At 35.3% G+C, this 24,072-nt stretch overlaps 2 protein-coding genes across 5 annotated transcripts; one reads left to right on the top strand and one right to left on the bottom strand.

Annotated features, from left to right (window-relative positions):
* Positions 1–732: 732 nt before the first annotated feature.
* LOC21402491 (sucrose synthase) lies at positions 733–9,380 on the top strand. 4 transcript variants are annotated; one of them, XM_024172716.1, is made up of 14 exons: positions 733–888; positions 4,509–4,644; positions 4,867–4,993; positions 5,084–5,235; positions 5,351–5,543; positions 5,799–6,134; positions 6,242–6,337; positions 6,444–6,617; positions 6,794–6,910; positions 7,003–7,169; positions 7,272–7,496; positions 7,981–8,544; positions 8,643–8,781; positions 9,333–9,380. In XM_024172716.1, exons 2-14 carry the CDS (start codon positions 4,547–4,549, stop codon positions 9,363–9,365), a joined length of 2,421 nt encoding a protein of 806 aa, XP_024028484.1. In that variant the 5' UTR covers positions 733–888; positions 4,509–4,546; the 3' UTR covers positions 9,366–9,380. The 4 variants fall into 4 exon arrangements, with proteins under 4 accessions (XP_024028484.1, XP_024028482.1, XP_024028483.1 ...); XM_024172714.1 differs by lacking the exon at positions 733–888 and adding an exon at positions 3,389–3,479; XM_024172715.1 differs by lacking the exon at positions 733–888 and adding an exon at positions 3,429–3,492.
* Positions 9,381–11,337: 1,957 nt separating this feature from the next.
* Positions 11,338–19,962, bottom strand: LOC21402490. Its single transcript, XM_010108771.2, has 11 exons — positions 19,694–19,962; positions 18,838–19,114; positions 18,529–18,714; positions 18,158–18,310; positions 16,858–17,325; positions 14,314–16,617; positions 13,637–13,842; positions 13,385–13,540; positions 12,874–13,108; positions 12,282–12,589; positions 11,338–12,147 (listed from the first exon to the last, which is right to left on the bottom strand). The coding sequence occupies exons 1-11, from the start codon at positions 19,735–19,737 to the stop codon at positions 11,841–11,843; spliced, it is 4,644 nt and encodes a 1,547-aa protein (XP_010107073.2). The 5' UTR covers positions 19,738–19,962; the 3' UTR covers positions 11,338–11,840.
* Between the last annotated feature and the right edge of the window lie 4,110 nt (positions 19,963–24,072).

The following is a 24,072-nucleotide window of genomic DNA, read 5'->3' as shown; positions in this document are numbered from 1 at the left end:
AAAAAACAAAAAAACTCATGTGCTCTGACAGAAATGTCCCCGGTTACTGTGACGTGGCAGCCGCTAACAGGTTTAGAAGTTGGAAAAAGTGGCGCGTCAAAAACCGTTTGATAATTCTATATATAGCAAGGAAGTGGAGGAAAATAATAATAAAATAAAATAAAATAAAGGAACAAAAGGTCGTTAAGTCAAAGACAAGACGAGCCAATGGAGAGAAAACCAGAAGCACGACTGTTTAACAAAAAAAAGGAAAAAAAAACGATTTAAATAATCACAAGTGAATGGAAGGGGAGAAGAAAAAATGTCCATTTAGCTTATTCATTTGCGTTTTTAATTTGAGAGTTTTTTACTGTAATAAAAAAGTTAAATGTGATTATTTATAAAAAATTTTTACTGTAAAAAAATTTAAATTTAAAACTCGAATCAACAAAATAAATGATGTCAAAGAGAATAAGAGAAAACAGAGAGGAGAATTAGCAGGAGAAATATAATAATAATATTGTGAATAGAAAAACTATTGTAAAATTGGGATTAAAGAAAGTATGTGGATTAGGAAAAATATTAAAAAGGCGGTTTAGTGAAAGCAACAATGAAACCACAGGAAGGTGGGGTGGCAGTGATAATGGTTTTTTATTTTAATTTTTTGTATTCTCAAAAACCAGAAGCTCTGCTTTCATTTTCCATGCTCGAGTTTCCATATAAAAAGGGTGTTTGGGCTTTGCTCTTCTCATCCTCATTTCTTCATTGTTCCTTCCATTATTTCCTTTCTTGCGTTATTTTGCCCCATTGGAGTTTTTCCCTTCATTTTTCCCTTCCCCTCATTTTCCCTTCCTTCTTTCCTTTCTTCTCAAGAATATTGGAGTTGGCAATATCTCCTGGCTTTCTAAGGTATACACATTTTCTCTCCCCCATAAAAAAAAAAAAAAGATGAAGAGAAAAATACAAATTTTTTTTTTTTTTCTATTTGGTAGTATTATATGCTTGTTTTGTTCAATGTATTTGCATTGTTATAAAGTTTAAAACTTCGTATTCTATGTCTGTTAATGACGAAGAGGAATCTTCCTCTTAGCGGTAATAATAAATTAATAATAATTATTATTATAAATAATAGTAATAATTTAATTAAGTATGCATCAATAAGCATATTCTACAAGGGCCTAATTTCTTCTTTCAACCATGATCAGTCCAAAATATACATAATATTTTGATCCTTAGGCAGTGTCACTTTGTGGCATGGTGCAAAAAATACCAACTAATGTATATAGTATAGTATAGTACAAAAATGCTGTAGACACCAAAGATAGAATTATATATATATATATTCTTTTGTGTTTGTTGAATAGGATAAGGTTACATTAAATCCCAAAAGGGAAACTAGAGTATAGATAGGATTTAAGCTGTACCACCAAGAAAAGTCTAGTTTGTGATCATCACAAGCACCAACGGACCCCAATCAACCAAACACAAAAAATTAAAAAAAAAAATAAATAAAAAGGGGTTAGAACAGGGTCCCACCAATTCCTCTCCCTAGAAAGTCCCGACCCCACTTTAACCTCTAAAGTCCAAACCAAAGGGTAATTTCCTTTCCACTTTCCATCCCAGCAAAAAAATATCCACTTTCCGTTTTTCTCCTCCAACCCCTCTCATGAAATCTAATTTCTACGATATATTGGTTTCTTGAGTTTCAAGTTTTTTATTTTTTTTTCTCTTTCCTCTTTTCAACTTCAAGATTTAGAATTGCTGCATTTAGTATTACTTTTCACTCTTAAAATCAGCTTCTGTAGGTAGTAAACACTAATTTTAATATTTAGTAAATCTTCTTAAAAGTACAGTTTGAAGTATTTTTTAAAAATTTACAGTCAAAATCAGTAATAAAAATAACTTTAACTATTAGATTGCGCTAGAATCAACATAGTATAATTAATGAAATTTTCATAATACTCATAATACCCTTAATAAAAATTAAAATTTACATTTTTCTCAATCTAAAATTCAGACTCGTAATATAATATAATATAATGTAATGTAATAGTAATATTGTAAAAAATAATATCATAATTATATTAATAACTCTAATATTATTATTTTATCATATGAAATGATGTTATAATTATAATATAATTATAATATGATATTATTATTATTTTATAATAATATTATATATTATATTAATATAATTATATTTATTATATTAATAATAATATAATTAAATATATATATATAATCTTATAATTTTAATATTATTATCCATTATAGTGTAATACACCATTATGATTATATAATATATTAATTATATTATAACTAAAATATTATTATTTCTTATGTAATGTTGTAATATATTTTATAATATTGTAATTATATTAACCATTTTAATTATATTACTATATTCTATATCATTATTATATAATATGTTATTTAATAATTGTTTTATTATATTATATTAAATATAATAATAAATATACGTTATATAGTAATTATATATTATATTATAGTATAATATAATATAGTCGTAATTTTTAACTATTTAGAGTAATTTAAACTCATAATTTATCAAACGTTATTACATTAATTTTATAATCAGCACTACTACAACTAAAAGTAATTTTTTTAAAATCTACAGCCATACTAAACTAAGTCAATGTTGTGTTCCATTTGTAACATGTATTTACTAGATTGCCCTATACTGGTAAAATATTTGTTGAGAAGTGAGTGATATTATTTTATTAAATTAAGAATCACCATTGTAATGTTTTTATACTGTTATACATGTGATACATTATCCGCGTTACCTAACAACAATACTCTTCTGTATAACACCGTCTAGTCTAGTGACACCATGAAATTTAGGTGGAATAGAATTTGAAAGAGATTACGAGTTCGATCCAGTGTTTTATATATAAAAAAAAGTAAATTGCAAGAATGATCTTTAAACTCTTTAAAAAGTGACAGTTTGGTCTTTAAATTTTTTTTTAACGAAACGAATCCCAAACTATTTAAAATGGTGCAATGTAGTCGTTTATGTCAGACGACGTCCAAAAAATAGCGGCATAATAATTTAAAAGAGTGACATTATAGTCATTTACTTTTTTATAAGGTATTTTTTAATCCCAATTGATTTTAATAGATTAGGATTTAATTCATATTTTTAGACGGTATTTAACAAAAATAACAATATTACACTCTTTTAAATAATTTGAGACTCATTTCATCAAAAAAAAAAAAATTTAAAGATCAAACTGGCACCTCTTAACAAGTTTAAAGACATTTGGTGTCAATTACTAAAAACAAAAAGTACGGCAATATGAGTTGGATAAGAAAAGAAGAAAAAGAAAACAGTTATTTACAGAGTTGTACCCTTTTGGAATTTTCTTACCATTCTCATCCTTGTAGTTTCGCGCTTTCCATCTATAAATATACGCAGAAACCAGCCTAGCAAACCACCTCTCCGTATTCATTCCATTAACTCTGTTTCCTGTTAGGTACTATTATTATGTATGTTTCTTTTATTCTTTTCCTTCACTTTCTTCTTTCTGTTCTTATTTTCTTTTTTCTTTTTTTCTTCTAGTTCTAAGTTCAAGTTTATCCGGTTTTCATGGTTGACTCTTCTTAAGTCATGAGTCATGACCAAGATGATCACGTTCTAAATCTCGGTTTCTTGTCAAAATATTGAAAAACCATGTTTCTCTTTGTCAACCCAGGTTTCCAGAACAGATCTCAAGTTCATCCATGAACTTGCCGTCTTTTGTTGAATTCTCTGTTCTGTTTTTGACTGGTCCAAGAAAAATGAGGAAGAAAAAAGAAAAAGGGTGTCTGTGTTTTTCATCTTTGTTGATTTATTTCTCTTCTTCATCTATTGGAGAGAAGAAGAAGAAGAAATAATCTTTTAAAACGTATATTCTCTCCAGTCAAACAACTGCTCTTTTTTCTGCCAACTCTTCCATAAATGGAGCATTTAATATATTATTTTTTCTTTATATGAGCATAACCAGTTAATGGTACTGCATTATTTGCTGAAGCCTTTTGTCACATTTTTAATGAACAAAAAATAAAAAATAAAAAAGGAATAATTCTCTAAGCAGATTTGTTAATCATTGCCTAAAAACCTTTTGATCTGTCTTCCACAAGTGATCTAATTATTTAACAACATAAAATCATTGGTTATGCTTAATAGTTCCATAATCATATTTTCTAGTTCCTCTACACTAGAAGCTATTTTTAGGACAGAAACCATGGTTGAACCATAAACTCTAATTAATATTTGTATAATGGGGGTTGGTGGGAGTGGTAGGTTTTATTTTGTGTAATGTTAACAAAGAAAAATCTGATAGCCACTTCTAGAATATTAAAACCCATTTACGTAAAACTATTGACTTTAAGGTTTGATTGATTATTATTATTGATTATCATTAATTTTCTTTTCTTGCTTATAAATTAGTCTTTGGATTGCCTTAGATCTGACATAACCGACAGTTTACAGACAATTTATGCTTGTGTGTTTGTTTTTGCAGTTTTAAGGTTGCCTGAATTTCTATATCTTAACTAAGCCATGGCTGAGCGTGTTCTGACCCGTGTCCACAGCCTCCGTGAGAGGCTGGATGAGACTCTCTCTGCTCACCGCAATGAAATTTTGGCCTTTCTTTCCAGGTATATATCTATATACACATACACGTCTATGGTGTATACACATATATGTCTCTGATCTTTATGGTTACAAAAAAGGCTCAAACATGGTGGTTTCATGGACTAGTTTGTGCTCATGAGACAATTTCTTTCTTTAGTCTTTACTTGAAATGGATGTCTCTCCATATCTGACAAACTTTTGGGGTGTTTTTTTTTTTTTTTTTTTTTTGTGTAATTGTGTTGAAGAATTGAGGCCAAAGGAAAAGGTTTTCTTCAACCCCACCAGCTTACTGCTGAGTTTGAAGCCATCCCTGAAGCCAACAGGCAGAAGCTTTTGGATGGTGCATTTGGTGAAGTCCTCAGATCCACTCAGGTAAACTAACTAACTTGGATCTCATTGACCTTTTATTTTCTCTTTGATTTATGTTTTTCTTATACATTTTGCTGGGGTTGTGTAATTTAGGAAGCCATAGTTTTGCCTCCATGGGTGGCTCTTGCTGTTCGGCCGAGGCCGGGAGTGTGGGAGTACATTAGAGTCAACGTCCATGCTCTTGTTATTGAGGAGTTGCGGGTTGCTGAGTACTTGCACTTCAAGGAAGAACTTGTTGATGGAAGGTAAACCGACTTTTTTTTTTTTTTTTGGGTGAAAATCTTGTTGATCTTTGAGATTTGGTGGGAGATGTCTCTGGGTTTAATGGTTAGTTATGTTGTGATCTCTCAATTTTTGCAGTCTCAATGGGAACTTTGTGCTTGAGTTGGACTTTGAGCCATTCGCTGCCTCTTTCCCTCGCCCGACTCTCTCGAAATCCATTGGAAATGGTGTCGAATTCCTCAACCGTCACCTTTCTGCTAAGCTCTTCCATGACAAGGAGAGCATGCATCCTCTGCTTGAGTTTCTCCAGGTTCACTGCTACGAAGGAAAGGTAAGCATGGCTCAAATCTATTTAGTAGTTCTCGTGTTAGAATGCAATTTTTAGTCATAAAGTTGTAAGTTTTGTTCAAATACATTTAACTATGTTGAGAATTGATTTCTACTTTTACACCACAAGTATATTGGTTGATTCTTATGAGAATTTTATTAAATAAAAAAAAAAAGATCAAAAGGAATTATCCAAAATTATTTAGGTAATTATGGTGAAATCAAGCATATTATTTAGTACTTATAAGTTATTCTGCAGAGTATGATGCTGAATGATAGAATTCAGAACCTCAACTCCCTTCAACATGTTCTGAGGAAGGCTGAGGACTACCTGATCACTCTTGCACCAGAGACACCATACTCAGAATTCGAGCACAAGTTCCAGGAGATCGGGTTGGAGAGAGGTTGGGGAGACACCGCCGTGCGCGTGCTCGAAATGATCCAGCTTCTCTTGGACCTTCTTGAGGCCCCTGATCCTTGCACTCTTGAGACGTTCCTTGGCAGAATCCCCATGGTCTTTAACGTTGTCATCCTCTCTCCTCATGGATACTTTGCCCAAGACAATGTTTTGGGTTACCCTGACACTGGTGGCCAGGTTGGTTAAACAAAAGAATATAGAATTTTTCACAACATTTTTAGATCTTTTGGGAATATGATTTTTACTAAATCTAAATCTTGGTGTTTCATTTATTCAAACATTAGGTTGTTTACATCTTGGATCAAGTTCGCGCCTTGGAGAACGAGATGCTTCATAGGATTAAGCAACAAGGACTTGACATCGTCCCTCGCATCCTCATTGTAAGTTTTCCCTAGCAAGTCTTGTGAAAAAATCTGTTTGATTTTGTTAATGTGTGTTATCTCAAATCTGATATGTTGTTGATTCTGGTGTTGTGTTTTTTACCAGATCACTAGGCTCCTCCCTGATGCAGTAGGAACCACATGTGGCCAGCGTCTTGAGAAGGTGTTCGGCACAGAACACACGCACATCCTTCGTGTTCCGTTTAGGGATGAGAAAGGAATTGTCCGCAAATGGATCTCTAGATTCGAAGTCTGGCCTTACCTAGAGACTTACACTGAGGTAAAGTTGTGGTGAACATTATTTGGTTCAAACCGTGAAAACATTGTAGTAAAAAGGTTTGAACTTTGGTTCAATCTCACGAGACAAACATGCTCTTTACATTTAGTAAGTTCAGTTCTTATAAGCCTTTAATGTGCACTATTTGACACTAAGAAAAACTTGGCTTTTTATTTCAGGATGTTGCACATGAGCTTGCCAAGGAGTTGCAGGGCAAGCCTGATCTGATCATTGGAAACTACAGTGATGGAAACATTGTTGCCTCTCTTTTAGCCCACAAATTGGGTGTTACTCAGGTTTGTACATGACTAGATGTTACAATTCTTATCTCATTTAGATCTCACATTTTTCTTTTCAATAATTTTAACTTAATTACTATCTTGTGCAGTGTACCATAGCCCATGCACTTGAGAAAACAAAATACCCGGATTCTGATATTTACTGGAAGAAGCTTGAGGAGAAGTACCACTTCTCTTGCCAGTTCACTGCTGATCTTATTGCCATGAACCACACTGATTTCATTATCACCAGTACCTTCCAAGAGATTGCTGGAAGGTGACAAGACAACATATATATATATATATATATATATCTGAATTGTGCATTGTTTATCTATACAAAAACTAACCTTTTTTCTTTCTTCAAAATGTGTTTCAGCAAGGACACTGTTGGACAGTATGAAAGCCACACTGCTTTCACTCTTCCTGGACTCTACAGAGTTGTCCATGGTATCGATGTCTTCGACCCCAAGTTCAACATCGTCTCCCCCGGAGCCGACATGAGCATCTACTTCCCTTACACCGAGAAGGAGAAGAGGCTGACATCCTTCCACGCCGAGCTCGAAGAGCTTCTTTTCAGTGACGTCGAGAACGAAGAACACATGTAAGTTTTCCTACCACGCGCTGGGGAAAAAAAAAAAAAAAGAAGAAGAAGAAGACGTGATGTCCCAACAAAATTTTGGTACATGCTTTAAAGTCACATTCCATCACAACCCCATCACTAATACACTTTAAACAACATGCAATTATAAGAAAAGGTGACGAATCTTTTTTTAATTGAAATGTCGCGTTCCGATCTGTGTTTATAGAAATGGTGCACTTATATCTATATTTAACAAATCATTTAAAACTATTCTTTATATTTTACAAATCATGTTCAATCTTTTAGAAGTTTGTAAAACATAACAGATAGGTGCAGTATTTCTGAAAACATAAGGTGTACAATACAGCATTTCGATAAAGTACAGGGCAGGTTTTTGTTATTTAAATCTCCATTGATATATATATATATATATATATAATATTTTTTCTTGTGACTAATTGCTTTATTGCCAAGTAACATTCGTCATTTGATACCAAACAAACAGATGCGTGTTGAAGGACCGGAACAAGCCAATAATCTTCACCATGGCAAGGCTGGATCGTGTGAAGAACATCTCGGGACTGGTCGAGTGGTACGGCAAGAGCGCGAAGCTGAGGGAGCTGGTCAACCTCGTGGTGGTGGCGGGAGACCGGAGGAAGGAGTCGAAGGACATTGAGGAGAAGGCGGAGATGGCGAAGATGTACGGCTTGATAGAGACGTACAAGCTGAACGGGCAGTTCAGGTGGATTTCCTCACAGATGAACCGGGTGAGGAACGGCGAGCTCTACCGCTACATTTGCGACACAAGAGGCGCTTTCGTGCAGCCCGCCGTTTATGAAGCTTTTGGCCTTACAGTCGTTGAGGCCATGACTTGTGGATTGCCAACTTTTGCTACTTGCAATGGTGGTCCTGCTGAGATCATCGTCCATGGGAAATCAGGATACCACATTGATCCTTATCATGGTGATCGTGCGGCTGAGCTTCTCGTTGACTTTTTTGAGAAGAGCAAGGCTGACCCTTCTCTCTGGGACAAGATTTCTCAAGCAGGGTTGCAGCGTATTTATGACAAGTAAGTGGCAAAAAATAGTTTGGTGGTTTTACTTTTTCTTTTTTCTTTTTTTGGAAGTTTTGTTGGTTAATTTGGTTTTTTGTGTTTTGGTTCAACAGGTATACTTGGCAGATTTACTCAGAGAGGCTGTTGACCTTGACTGGAGTTTATGGCTTCTGGAAGCACGTCTCTAACCTTGATCGCCTTGAGAGCCGTCGTTACATTGAGATGTTTTATGCTCTCAAGTACCGCAAGTTGGTAAGTTCTCTCTATCCAAGTATTTCTTGCATAAAGGGAATAGTGAAATATTTACACACACACACATACAATATAATGTTATAGGGAGTAAAATATTTATCACTGATTAATCAATATCAAATAGTAATTTCAAGTCAATTTCAATAACAAATTAGTGGTTAATCGGTGATAAGGCCATTGGTAAATTAACGATAAACTGGTTAATCATTGACTGAATATGGTTTATCACCGAAAAAGTTAGAACATTTGTCTAAAAAATAAAGAGTTCTGTTATTTATTAAAAAAGATGGCCAAAAAATGATTGCCTAATTTTGACTTTGTGAAGGACCGATTGTGTATTATATGTAGAAATAGGTGGTGTTACGTGACATTTATTTTGTATATTAACAAAGTTATTGTCACCCAGAATAATTACACTCTCTATTTCTACATGTTACATCTAAGAGTGGTTTTAGTCGAAAAGAGTTGAAACTTTTCCTATGTTTATTTCAGATACGTGTTTTTCTGATTTTTCTGATGTGGTTTTCTTTTGTCATGGGACACTATTTTAGGCGGAGTCTGTTCCTCTTGCTGTGGACGAGTGAGTGAAGGCTGAAGAGTAAATAAGAGGCGGAAGCAAGTTTAGTTTGATTCGCTCAAGTGGGGAGTTCTACAGCTTGAGGAATAATTTCTCCATTGTTTTGGCGATTGTGATTACATCAAGGCTTTATTTTTCCTTTTTTTTTTTTTTTTTTTTTTTTTTGTTTCGCTTCTTTCTTTTTGAGGTGCTTTTTGCATCTTGCACTTTTGTAACTTTCCAATTCCGGGTTTTTACATCAAGGTTTTTTTTTTCCTTTTTTTTTTTTTTTTTTTTTGTTTTGTTTCGCTTCTTTCTTTTTGAGGTGCTTTTTGCATCTTGCACTTTTGTAACTTTCCAATTCCGGGTTTGCAAATGTTTGAATTCGGGTGTTTAGCCCATTCATTCAATTGAATCTCAACTTTGCTTTGCCTTTATTATGTCCATTTCAACCTCCAATGCCATCATTCTCCTTCCCTCTTTTTTTGTCGTGAACTTTTATGATAGGATATATTTTTACGCTATTAATAATTTTTTAATGATTAAATTTGTATATATTTGTATTATAAATTTACAATACGTAATGCAAAACTACTCATATCTTAGAACAGGCTATTATAAAAATAATTCAACCATTAAAACATAATTCTTATTGACGGAACAAAATAGCCTTTCCTGCTATAAATATAGTCCCCTTACTTTTCAGGGTGAATGCCGACAAAGGTTAAATATTAGCTATAGGTTTTGGCGCAACGTGACCTTTCCTGCTATAAATATAGTCCCCTTACTTTTCAGAGTGAATGCCGACAAAGGTTAAATATTAGCCATAGGTTTTGGCGCAACGTGACTCATGCCCAAGTAATGAAACACGGCTGTTTCTTAAATTTAAAACTTCATAGATTAGAATTATAAAATTAAAATTATTTTTAATTTATGTGTATTTTTATGAGAAAAAATATTATAATAAATCACGAATCATGATTTAAATTGAGGTACAAATTTTTCAACCAAACAAGTTCTTAATCTCAATCTCAAAAGTAGTCTAAAAAAAGAAAGAGTACAAATAATACTAGAGGCTTATGAAATCATTGAAAAATCATTTAGTTTACTTACTGGTGTTGTTAAAAAAGTAAGTAAACGTTTAAGTCGGATTATCGGTGAAAACATGATAGAAAAATATAGTTAAATTAGAGAAGAGTTGCAAAGGACCACAATCATTAATACAATAGAACGCTATAAGTTAGCTCAGATGATGATAAAAGATAATGCTTTAGTTTCATATTTTTTTAGTATCCCTGATGATGAAAGAGATGAGTGAGTTAGAACTTTTATTATTGGTGGTATTTAGGAGTGGTTGTTTAGTTTTAATAGAAAAATATAGTCGGATTATCTTTTGAGATTGTAATTTACGTGCTATGCATTTCTCTTTTGATATTGTAACTAATTAGGATTATGCTTTACTTTGTTAAATTATATTAACTAGAAATTTACTTGACTTGACAGATGATGATATAGGTGAATCTACTAGTTTTAGTGTATGACTATATTTTAGAATTATATATGTAATTAAATGATATATTGGTTCATTTTTATTATTGACAAAGGTCAAAGTGATCATTTTACTCGATACATATCATGACAGATGTCAAAAGTGATCATATTTAAACCTCTAATAATTTATTATTACATAAAAAATCAAATAATTTTTTTACCATTGAAATATAATTTTTAAATTATCCTTTAAATAAAAAGTTTTTTTCAATAATTAAATTACTTTTTTATTATTTTAATTTATTAAATATTGAATTATTTATGATTATTAATCAAGGATATTTTTTTCAAAATACATTTTACTTTTATTTTATTCTATTATAAACCAAGCAATATAATTCTCATTTAGGTATTAATTTTATAACTCCAACCAAGTTAAAGAATCAATTTATAATTCTAATACATTCTAATTTTATTTTTATTATCATTCTCATTACCATTTCACCACGTAACCAAACAATCTGCACTATCAATAAATGTTCTTCCATTATACTATACACATCTTTTCACCAGCTAGTAAAAGACAGACAGAACGCAAAAAGGTGAAAGAGATGTACACCAAGGCAAAAAAGGAAGGGAAAAAAACAAAACTAAACAGGGGTAAAATGGTACCCCATCGGTGTCCTACTTACAAAATTTTTGCCTCTTTTAAGACATTTAAGATAAGATTCTTGCCAACTATACAGTGTGATCATTTTCATTGCCTTGGTGAGATTGTAGCACTCGGTCCAACAGCTCACATGCAGGCACCGAGTAACCTTTGTACTTCTGCTTGTATTTGTTTGTCGGCTTTGCTCTTCATCCGTCCGTATTTTGTACAGTATTTTACTACTTTCATGGTGAAAGTTACCAAAGATAAACATAACCAGTGAAGCTAACGACGCAATTTATACGAATCCCGCCATTCACGAACACAACGCATATAGTGTGCGTCAACAGATGGTTGAAATATTTATTCCCCATTTTCGCACTTCAAATTCTTCGTTTGTATGGGTTGTCTTGGATATAAAAATAGTGCCAACAACAAGGAAAATGCAAAACCTGCTATCCCACTGAACGGTTGGAATGAATGAGTCCCGGTGACCCAAATAGGAAAGTTGGGCTTGTAGGTCAGAACACCACCCTTCTGCAAGATGAAACTTGAAGCCATTATTCCTGCACGTAACCCGATGGGAAGAGAGAGGCTGCCTTCGGTTCTTTGCCGAACACCTGACAAACTCAAAGAGAGAAGCCATAGCCCGGGAATTGCCCATAGAGACCTGAAATACATTTGGAATTGAACACGATGGTAATGAGTAGCAAATCATGGCAACATCACGTAGGAAGCCGTTATAGTTCGCAGAATACACATTCAGAGAGAAGAAAAGAAAAGGGAAAAAAAAAAAAAACATACCTCTCAAATAAAGAAAATATCAGGCCTGATATTATCATTCCTCGATGGTGTCCAAGATCAGCGGCAATCTCTTCAGGCAACCATGACCTGAAAAGCAATTCCTCTACAAGGGCAACACCAGATGCCGTTACAATTCCTTGAGCAACCACCACAAGCATTCGACCATACCATTTCAGCCATGTCATGGCATCTACGGAAGATGGAGTATAAGGCCAAGAAATATTTACGCAGCCAAGCAGTACGTTCACAGCTTGTATTGATACTACAAGCATTACTCCTCCAACCAAGCCCTTCAAGAAATTCTGAATCTGCAAGCACAACGGTGACTGTGTTTGAGCCAAGAAGGCCAGATAAGGTATGTATATTATCAGACCTTACATTAAAGGACGTCAAACAAAGAAATGATAAATGGGCAGATTTATACCTAATTTAATGACGCCTAATGAAAAGGAAAAAAAAAAAATTAAAATAATGAGCCAAAAAACCTCTCTAATAAAGCCAGTAAAAAGAAATCAAGTTGCCCTTATAGCAAGCTAACGTGTTGCAGAAAAAGAGTTGTGGCCACTTGATATTTATTTTTATATATTCATACCTTTGGCAATGATGCCAAATCCAGCCCGTACTGCTCAAGTGGATTTTCAAACCCACGTATTCGTTTTCCCCATAACATAACAAGTATCATAACAGCAGTGTACAGACCAATAATGCATACAAGCTCAGCAAATCTAGAGGGGGTACGCGTAGTCCAGCTTTGGACTAGTGTTGGAAGCAGCGGAACAGCAACTGGTGACCATAAAACAAGCACCATACTAACAAACCCAAGAACCCTGTGACAGAAACCCAGATAGAGGAGCGAATTAATAGAGTGTAGTCACATTGAAAAATTTGCTCAATGTTCTTTAACAATATTGGACAGTGTGGACGGTTCTGAAAAGAAATTGCTGCAACCCTCAACATGGGCTCGTTTAGTTCGTTGATTAGAGTTGAGATGTGACTTTATGTGAGAATTTTTTACTGTAATAAAAAAATTAAATATAATTGTTTATGAGAGTTTTTTACTGTAACAAAACTCGAATCAGTTAAATAAACGGCTTACAGTTTACCTTTGGATCAAGGAACGTTCAGCTAAGCGAAGAAATGAGATAAGCCTGTCTGTCAAACTCATTGCACCACGTATACCACCCCATAGCAAAGCAACTTTTCCAACCAACCTCAGCATGCCACCTCTCTGTCCCAAATCTGCCAACATTGCAACCAGCCTGTTCAAAGCGATGGGCATCCATTAATTAGGAAAATAGAGAAAGGGCATATAACTTCACATATCTCAGACAGAGATGGGTTAGGTATAGTAAGACCTTTCTTGATCGACGCCACCATCTTCCTTTGTAGGTACAACTGGACTAGCAACTGACATGGCTTTCTCAGCAAGACTTGTTACAATGTTATTGTGATTCTTTTCAGACGCTGCCTCGTCAAGTTTTTCAGCCTCCTTTCGAGTATCGGCTTTCATGTTTGGGGACTTTGATGAACTTTCAACAGCTTCATTGGATTTGTATGAATCCTTTGTGTTCGTATATAAGATCAAGCAAGTGCCAAAAATACAGGAAAAGGATCAGCTTATCTGAACCCATATTTTAAAAAAAGAATAATGACATAATAGTGACAACAGACTCCAGTCCACTTAAGGAGAGATTCATGTAAAGGCAACTATATCTTTCAGGTCAATTCAATGCTCTGTGAATAATACGCAAGAGAAACACAGAGGCAGAGAAAGGAGATAAAGGAAAATCAAAATGGAAAGGTACTGAAGAAAGAGATAAGGAAACTAAAATAAATAGTAATGCTGGAAGGGCCCAAATAAAATAAAACGCAAAGAAGATGATGCTAGATCTAGATAAAGAGTTGAAGCAATTGACAAGACAATGAAAATAAATTCTGCATAAAAAACAACCGGATATGACTAGAACTCGACACGGTAAGGTAAAGGAGACTATGGGAAGAAAACTTGAATTTCTAACAGGTTAACCATTACCCGGTGTTGCACTAGTAAAGCGGATGCCCCCAAAGCAGCGGTAACAGCACCAACCATGACAGTAGCATTTTTTTTATTATATAGTTCAGTTTTCCCACCCTTCTTGCTGACTAAATCATCCATCCTGTTATTCTGATCAATTTTTTCAGAAGGCATTTGGTGAGTCTTGGAAACTTTAATCTTACTGTAATCATTTTCTCGCAATTTTTTGTCTTCAGCAAAATTCAGATCACCATCGTCATGCACTGTAGATACGTTGAAAACTTTTCTCAAAGCAGCTAAGCTAGATCCTACAATAACACCAACGGGTAATACCCTTCTCAAGTAAGTAGTCTCCTGAACAGCAGAAGATATGACCCTGATAATATGCTCCCCATTAAGCGTATCCACTTTGTCCAAAATATCATCGATATCATGGCATTTAGCATCAGAAATCAGAGCATGCTTCACATCGTGTCCAACAGACAATGACACTGCATTTGCCACCTGTACCAATTCTCCAACAAGTTTGGGTTCAATTTCATTCATGCCAGCCGTGCTTAGCTTGCGACCGACTTCAACCTTCAAGGCAACTAATATAATCTCTCTCACAAACTGCATCAGCTCTTCTGGTATATTGTCATCAATTGCAACCTTTTCCTGTTCGTGGCTCAGTGTCTCAAACTCTTCAATTGGTTCCTGTTGCTGTTCTGTATCTAATATAACATACAGAGGCTCAATAACATCGTCTCCGTCATCTTCCTCTGCAGGTGAACGAGTATGAACTTTTTTCTGAGCATCATCAACAGTACTTCCATTATTTCCTGGTTGCTCTAGAAGCTTCCACTGACCTTCTTCTGGAAAATACTCGAGCAGCAGTGCATTGGTTGCATCTGAATCTAGTGATTCTGTTGGAATCTCTGAGAATAGATACTTGGGTAAGTACTCATTATTTGAAGTTATGTACGTTGGAATGCTATTTTCTTTCTTTATTCTGTCTAAACTATCATCAGGATGATTGCTACCACCTAATTGATCATTCTTTCTATTTTCCTGCTCAACTACACGAGTAGCTGTATCCCTTTCCCGACTTTTCATACCATTCCCGTGAGAAGAAATTGGGCTTTGAGTGGATTCCTTTTCAATGCGTCCATTTGATTCATCCTGCCGCGAGTCCATACTATTCCCACAGTGTTTTAAAACAGAAGAATCACTTAAGCCATCGGGCTTTACACTTTTTTCATGCAGAGTGGCTTCTGACTTTTCTTGCCTTTGACCGTCAATTGGTTTTACATTCATTGATACAGATACGGATCTAGAATTATTTTTCTCATCTTTATCTTCATCTTCATGTTCTGAACTCTCCTCTAATTGGGATATCATATTCTCTATCACACCAAAAACACTGTTAACTGCCACTTGAGTAGAATCATCCATCCCTGTCAGGGCACCCAAGGCCTGAGAAACACTGAACGTGGAAGAGTCTGAACTAGACTTGGATTGATCCAGAACCGGCTGCATGTTCTTGTTATCATCACTATCTTCCTTCTCTGTTGACTGGGCCTCGGAAGAGGATCCTGAAGGTGACGTGTTTTCACCAATCACGCCCGATGATGATACAGCTGTTGTCTTATTTTGATCAGGTACTGATTTCTCTTCATTTTTGGCACTGTGCTCCTCTTTTGTGTCTGACAAAGCTGTTTTTTCATTTTGGTCCTTGTGTTCTTCAACATTTGCTTCTTCTGCATTGCTTGCCTTCTCAGCACTGCTGGAACTGTTAGCCTTAGCTCCTGTTTCTGATCCTTTCTCGACTTTTTCAGAATTCACAACACCTTTTCCTTTTGAAGAATCATCATAATTGACATCAGTTCCCGAATCACTAGCTTCCGTCCTGACAAAACCAGAATTATTGTTTTCATCACTGCTCGTTGATTGAGATTGGCCTAAATTGGCAGACTTTTGAGAGTTCTCCATCTGAAGATGCTCTGAATCCATTCCCCCAGAAGGCTTCTGCACGCCTGGTTGATTATTAGTGGAGCTATCTGACAGATTGTCAGTCTTTTTCATCTGCTCTGAAGAATGCTGGTCCTGCAATCCACCTTCTGTGTTTGATGTTCCCCTAAATTTTTCTTCCAGCTTAGACTTCAATCCTGTTGACACATTTGGAATTCGAGAAATATCCAGGAGTTCATTTATTTTCATTTGTGGGCCTTGAGCACGCAAAATTCCAGACACAGCAGTCGTAAGCTTCTCCCGGACATCTTCTGGTACCGCATCTTCCAAAGCTTTCATCAATGTCTCTCCTTGACCAACAGTAGTTAAGACCTACGTACATAGAATAGATACTACCTGAGTTTATATTAACGCAATTAGGCGAAGACTACTGTGAATATATTGCTAATTTCACACTTAGGTAATTTTTCTGGGATGCATGAGATTATGAGATGGCAAGAAAAATTCTATAATTTGTTTGATAATAGAGTCTAGCAGCCATGGAAACACATAAAGAGAAGTGGCAACAAAATTATATATAGAAACTTGTTTGCTCTAGCAAGTGGTGCATACCTTCTTCTTCTTTTCTTCTGTTAGAGTACCAGGCATTGTTACATCAAGCATATTCATAACCACTTGTGCTGTCTGCAGCACTTCACCACTTTCACTTTCTATTGGACTGACTTCCTCCTGTTGAACCAATTCTGTATCAATAGAGTTAGTCTGCTCCAATGCACCATTTTCAATTTTTCCCAATCCTTTGTCTTCAACTTCATACTTTCTCTGTAAATCCTTTCTGGATCTTAAGATCAAGCTTGCAGTAGTGTCACTTTCTTCAAGCACGTTATTTATGGTATCTTTGGTATATCTGTTTAAAGAATTCGAAGGAGTAAAATCCAATAGCTTGGTAACTTTGCCATTTTTTCTGGATTGTTTGCCTTCCATAAAAGCTAAGCCTTTTGAAGGATTGATGGTGATATCCACGTCTTTGAGAAGAGGATGTCGTCCCTTAAGAAGTCCAAGCTCCACAGCTGTCAGCCACTGATATGATACAAGCATGTTCATCAAGGAACTGGGTTGAAGCTATTAATTGTCCATCTCCCAACCCCCATCCCAAAGGAAAAAAAAAATAATAATAACAATAATAATCTAGGATCCCCCTTCAATAACAACCTTAAAGAGAAAAACAGATAACCATGTAAGAATATTGAATTCTCAAAAAACAAGTATATCCACCCTTATTGAAAGGGAGAAAAAGAAGATATATCAAATGCTTATACAACTGGAGAAAAAATAGTGTGAAGAAAAAATAGATTCAATCCACAACAAAGGAAATCGTATGTGGCTATATGAAAGCACCAACAATGCCAGCCCTTATCTTGGAAAGGTTCCTGCTCTTACTTGTTTTCTTTTTTCCTTTTTCTTTTTTTTCCTCTCCCTGCTGAATGCTGAACAAGCATTTCAATTCAGGGTAGATTTTATGCACTTGGAAAAAAAGAATGTTGGTCAAAACCAAGAAAATTCGGAGTAGATGCAGAAATGACTTTAGATCTATTCACGATCCAACGTATGACCCTAGACTAGAAATCATAGTAACACATTGTATTCTATAATTTCAAGGGCTCTAAATCCTTTCATTTATGCTATACTTTCAAATGCTTTAAATCGTTTCAATTTCCTTGTAATATTCTTATGCAATTGTTTACAAGCATTATTACCGTAAAAACATATGTTCATGTTCAGAAAACCTCCTTAACTTTATGCATAATATGGCAAGAATACTATAGCTTGGTTTGGATACGAGGTGGATTAAGAATTCAAAAGTAACAGTAAAAGTCATCTGATGTAAAATATGAAGAATAAATTTCGTTACCTCAATTGTAAGTTGCTGACACCAAGTCATAGCAGACCTACCACCATAAATGCCACTGGACGGCAAACAAGAACACAATAGCAGGCTGGTAAATGGATTTTCAGCAACAGAACTGCGTGGAATTGAAAAGAGAGGCGCTGAACCATCATCATTCTGATAATCAACATGTTGGAAAACAGTAAGTCTATCTCTTGGGTTGGAGAGGGTAATGGCAGTTCTGTTAATAGTAACTAAATAAAAGAAAAAAGAAACAAAAAAAGGCATGTCCTGGTAGGTATTTACAAAAAAAAAAAAAAAAAAAAAAAGAAGGAAAAACGTTATGTATTAAAATTTTCAAGGGAGCAAGTCGTATAGAAAGGAAAGAAATGTACCTGTATAAAAAGAACAGGAATCTTCACGTTCCCAATCAAATTTCTTGTACTAGATTTTGAATAAAAATCTTCAATGGCTTCAAAACCATAAGAAACCATAGAGATTGCTTTTTCAAAATCACGAACAGATTTTGCAGATAGAGCCTTTTCAACGTCAAACCCTTTAGCTCTGCCTCGAAATAGTTCCTACAGTATCAAGCAGTCAGAGAAGTTACTAGCGCCAAAAGAAAAAGTTGTGCATATTTGTTGACATAATAGGAAATATACAACATTAAGCCATCGGCGTTTGAGGCTACAAGAAGCATCCACCTTGTTAGACCTCAGAATATCTACTAGCCCATCGGTGAGTTTATGATCAGTAGCCATGTGATGAGGAAAGGACCTTGTGGCCTCCTCTAAGTCAAACGGGTTGTCTATACATGCCGCTGCAGTGAGCGGTGTCCCCTCTCCAACTTCTGCCAGGTACTTTGTTAACATGTTTGCGCCATAACCCCAGCCAACCCCCATCAACGTAGTCCACGGTCTAGCCTTATTGATGAACTGTATAGCTGTGCAGATATCATCGCTGTCAGCAGCTGTAAATAACCTACAACACATAATATTGTTTAAGAAGTCCTACTATCAGATACCTTTCCCCAAAATAAAATCTCAAAGACCCCTGAATTGATATACCTACTCTAGGAAAGGAGTCCCCAAGAAAACATTTCGAGAAAATACATATATATTTTTAAAGATAGAAACAATTGAAATGCCGCTGGTCAGTGCAACCCTACCCCAACCTCATTTTCTAACACCTGTAATGTTCAGCATATTCAAGAACAAGAACACCAAATACCAATTCTCACACAAATATCGCAAGCATAATCAAAATTTTCTACTCATAATATCACAATATAAACAAATGCGCGGACAGTTTAAGCTATTTGAAGGTGGACCATCATTGAAAATGGCCCCAATAGACGATGCGTTGTAACAATGGAAAACTTGGAGTCCTGCTCCTAAACCATACTAACACTACATAATTCTCATTCTTATTTCTAAGTTACAGTAAGTCATAAATTCAACACAATTAAGTACTTAAATAAATTTCCAACGAAAAACTAACCAATTCAAATCATTCAAACTAACATAAAACATAGGAACTATTAACTAAGCGGCAACTTACCGCGCAGTTGTGAGAGGCGAATCGGCACAGCCCCTGGGATTCATCACGACCGGAAAGCATCCCCGCTTCAAAGCGTCACAAACAAACGACCGTATGTTGACGTCCGAGCTTCCTTGAGCCCATCCGGGGACAATCAACAAGGTCGTGTCCAGTCCATGCTCCTCCGTGAGGTCCAAATTCGACGGCCAATCCAACGAAATCACTCCTCCATCGTCGGTGCTCACGCAAACTCTCTGGTACTCCAATTTCCTCTCCAAACCCCCAACCGACCCCTCGCCGCCGCGGCCGCCTCTCACCAAAACCCGACCGCTGTCGAGCCTCACATAGTGCCGGTCCTCCTTCACGAGCTTCTCGTTCACGTTCTCCAGCAGCTCTCCCCCTTCGAACGAGATCGACGGGCACCGGAGCAGCACGAACCGGTTGAACGGTGTCGGACTGGTGAAGAGAATCCACTCCCCGATGTCGGACACCTCTGACGAAGCCCCGCCGGAGCCGAATCGCGAGGCGGTGAGGGCGAGCCCGGAGACGAGCCCCAGCGCCGGCGCGATCAGTTCCAGAGAGCTCGCGGACGGGAATTGGGAGATTAGATTGCCGAACAAATCCGCGAAGGGGTTGAACTGGCACCGGAGAGCCTGTCGCCGGCAACGTTTGAGTCGCCGGCGACGGTAGACTCGGAATTCGCGGACTTGGAAGGGGATTTTGGGGAAGAAGGGAGAGAATTCCTGGGGTTTGAGATTGGGATTAAGAGTGTAATTAGCGTTTAAGCTCATATTAAGGAGTTTAATTAAGATGAAAATCGGGTTCTGGAGATCATTTGGAGGAGTTTTTTCAGTTGCAGAAGAGATTGGAAGTGAATAGAGCGCGAAAGCTCTAGAGAGAGAGGAGAGAGGGGGGATGGCTGAGAATTGGAGAGAGAAAGAAAAGCGAGGGATGGTGGGCCCGACGGTTGTAGCGGTGGGGTTGAAATTTGGGTGTTTTTCCCGGGAACTCGTTCTACTGGATGTTGTCTCAACGGTTCATATTAGTCTATATCGCTTCCTTTGTCGTTTTTCAAGACTCTTGTTATCATTGATTTTCTTTTCCCTTGTGTTTTATTTTTGGTTTCTTCTCTAAAATAATTGAGTTTTTATTAAGGGGTTTTTCAAGTATAGATTTTATCGGTAGTTAGTTTTTGAATATTAAATTTAAGTAAAATCACATCAAGTTAAAAAAAAATACAAAATATTTAATTTTTAATATAGATCTAACAGTTAAAAATAAAAAAGTATAGACGATTCATTTTTCTGTAACTACTGAAAAAACTCTTAGTTAGTTTATTTCTATAAAAATCAATGAAGATTCTGTTTATTAGGAAAGATTGTTAGGCTAATGAATTCTAATCGGAAGAATTTATCTCATCAAGATGAACAATCATTAGCTATTTGATTTGGGGAAGAATTTTCTGAATTATGAAAAGTTTTATATGATTGGCATATTATTTCATTGGAAAAAGGTTTTTATTAGTATTTGTTCCTGCAACAATTAAGGATGCGCTTGGTATATGGATCCAGAATCATGATTCTGGATCCTGATTCAGAATTAGTATTTATTTACAGTGATTTTGAATTATGATTCAGAATCAGTGTTTGATTTGGATGATTCAAAATCATGATTTAGAATCTGATGTGATGTTTTAAACTAACTCAAATCATGATTCTAAAATCACTCCATCTTGATTTAAGGTGATTCAAACCCTTGATTCTTAATTATAGTTTCAGAATCATGATTTAAACCCAAAATCATAAATTATGATTCCGGTTCCAGAATCATGATTAGAATCACATTGGTTTGAATCCTCCTACTAAACGAACCCTAACTTTAATTAAGTCTGGTCTTTTTCAGGTTCCAAGATTGGACTTCCAACTTCAATCCAGGTAAACAACGCATTATTAATGCTCAAGTTTGAATTAAAGAGTATGACTCGAGTTAGGAATTTTGGCAACTTATTTCTTGTTTGGTTCAACAATCCTGGATTATAAATTCCAATTCAAATGAAGCTCAAGGTCCAAATTAGTGTTTGGTGCAACATTAATTGGAGGCATTCGGATTGAATTTTCAATTCAAACCCATTCAAATTGCAAGTTGCATTGGAGTTCTCATTTAGTTCGTTGATTTAAATTTTTATTGATTTGAACTTTTTCGTTTAAACAGAAAAATTCAAACTGTATAGTTTAAATTGTAGTTCGAATTAGCATTTGATGTGCAGCTAAAATTTTAATTTGAATAAAAAATAAAATTTAAATTTGTGTTTAGTAGGTGTGAAAAGCAAGAGAATGAACACCTTTTTACCGTTAAAAATGGTTTGAACGGTTGAACTTAAGAGGAAGCTAAACTTTAAGTTGAACAGTTTAACTCAGTTCAAACGGAGAATATAATTTAAAGTGCGTGCTTATCAAATGCGAATTTCAACTGTAATTATTGTTCAATCTGAGTTGAAATGAGCTAAACAAGTAAAACAAACGGGACTAAAGTATAACCCTAGAGTGAGATTTCAACCATATTGCACGTGTTTTAATGGAAATATTATATGGGTATGGTTTTAAAAGTTATTCTAATATGTACTTATAAATAGGTATCTTTGATTTACTCGTAAGATTTTGATCATCAGCGGATTGAATGAGCAACTTTCTTCTTTAATAACTGCAAAGTTGTTGGCCATGATATTGCTAATAGCATACGGAATCCTAACAATGGAAAAGAAAATCTTTCAAAGAAAATTCAACACGATATTGCCAAAAGAAAGCACGAGGATGGAATGTAGACCGGAAAAAATAATTTAATGGTTATGATGTTCGACTAATGTCCTTGGAAAATTCCCTCTAATCTTGCATTAGTGATTTATATTCGTTTTTCTGCATTAAATTGCGATGAATATGAAACCAATACTGATTGCGAAGTTGTAAAGATATCATTTTGAATAAAACTGATATTAACAGTATCAATACCTATATAGAGTCAAAAGTGATCGGATCTTGTTTATATGTTATATCTCTTTCTTCACGTCTCTCTCTCCCCCAGCAGTTTCATTACGGAGAGTTCTTAGGTAAGTAGCTCCTATTTTTTTTATTTTTTTTATTTCCTTTGATTAAGCTTTTGTAGTTCCTTCAAAATCGTTTTAATCAGTTTGAAATTCAGATCTAATGTAGGCTATCTAATTAAGAAGACAACATTACGTTGATGCACTTATAAAATTTTGGCTTAGTTTGTATTTATTTAAGAGTCCCACATGGATTGAAAATGAGTTATAATTATAAATGGGGTCTGACTTCTCTTAATTTGTGCATTCTAAAATTTTACATATATTTTATTATATAAGTTTGATATAAATAGGGTCTGATTTCTCTTAATTTGTGCATTTTAAAATTTTACTTAATGTTTTATTTTATAAGTTTAGTAAGAGATTTTCTGCTTTTCAATTAAATGTTAAAACGCCTCGAACCACTAGAATTTCTTTAAAATTTTACTTATGTTTTTATTTTATATGTTTGGTAAGAGATTTTCTTTTTTTCAATTAAATGTTAAAACGCCTCGAACCATTAAAGTTTCTTTAAACCAAAGAACACTAGAAAAAATTAACATTGAGCCAAACAACAATAGAAAAATTAACATCTCTGTACGGAATTTGTCCTCATTTTCTAGTTAACAATGGTAATTAATCGGTGTTTCAAAGGCGTGTATAAACTATGCTTCTTTATTTATTTATTTATTTTTTAGTGAAAAACTATATAAGAATTTGACTTTGGAGTTTAGGGTTGATCATATATATGTGTGTGTAAACTGATGCATGACGAGAGCTTTTATAAGCCCTTACCCCTCACAGAGAGAGCCGTCAACGTCGATCATAATATATTCGTGATCACGGTGGAGATGCGAGAAAATTAGTAAAAGAAAGAAAAATTAACGGAATATTCACCGACGATTTGCTGCTCAAAATATTTATCGGTCTCCCCGATTTTCGATCCGTTGTCGGATATAGCACCGTCTGCAAGCGTCGCTTCTCTCTGATTTCCCGACCGCAAGTCATCTGCAACTTGGCGCACCGCCACAAATTTCCGCAGCTACTCTACAAGTTTCTGTTTGATCGCCGAAGAACTGGCGGAGAAATTCCATGAAAAATTCCATGAATTATCTTTCCACAAACCAGGAATAACATTATTCTCGATTTCGATGGCGAAACTTGTGTGGATTCTTTGCCTTGGCTGGACTCTGAAACCCTTATAAGAACGTCGTTCGAGGACTTATTGGTGGTAAAACGTAATCCAGCAGATTACTATTTCTACAATCGGCTCACCAGGCAATTAGTTGCGCTCCCTCGGGGGCTCCGACGAACGACAGGAATG

Source organism: Morus notabilis, unplaced genomic scaffold, assembly GCF_000414095.1.
Source record: "Morus notabilis unplaced genomic scaffold, ASM41409v2 Scaffold1303, whole genome shotgun sequence".
In the NCBI taxonomy this organism is placed as follows: domain Eukaryota; kingdom Viridiplantae; phylum Streptophyta; class Magnoliopsida; order Rosales; family Moraceae; genus Morus; species Morus notabilis.
Note: the sequence above shows the minus strand (reverse complement) of the source record. Positions and strands in the feature narration are given on the sequence as shown.

Bases quoted from the DNA above. Each gene is read 5' to 3' on its own strand.
- LOC21402491 (XM_024172716.1), top strand. From the start codon at position 4,547: ATGGCTGAGCGTGTTCTGACCCGTGTCCACAGCCTCCGTGAGAGGCTG. The intron at 6,911-7,002 runs GTTTGTACATGA...TATCTTGTGCAG, and splicing joins ACAAATTGGGTGTTACTCAG to TGTACCATAGCCCATGCACT. The intron at 7,497-7,980 runs GTAAGTTTTCCT...CCAAACAAACAG, and splicing joins GTCGAGAACGAAGAACACAT to ATGCGTGTTGAAGGACCGGA.
- LOC21402490 (XM_010108771.2), bottom strand. From the start codon at position 19,737: ATGAATCCCAGGGGCTGTGCCGATTCGCCTCTCACAACTGCGCG. The intron at 13,541-13,636 runs GTCTTACTATAC...CGCTTTGAACAG, and splicing joins GGTGGCGTCGATCAAGAAAG to GCTGGTTGCAATGTTGGCAG. The intron at 13,109-13,384 runs GTAAACTGTAAG...TTTCTGTCACAG, and splicing joins GAACGTTCCTTGATCCAAAG to GGTTCTTGGGTTTGTTAGTA.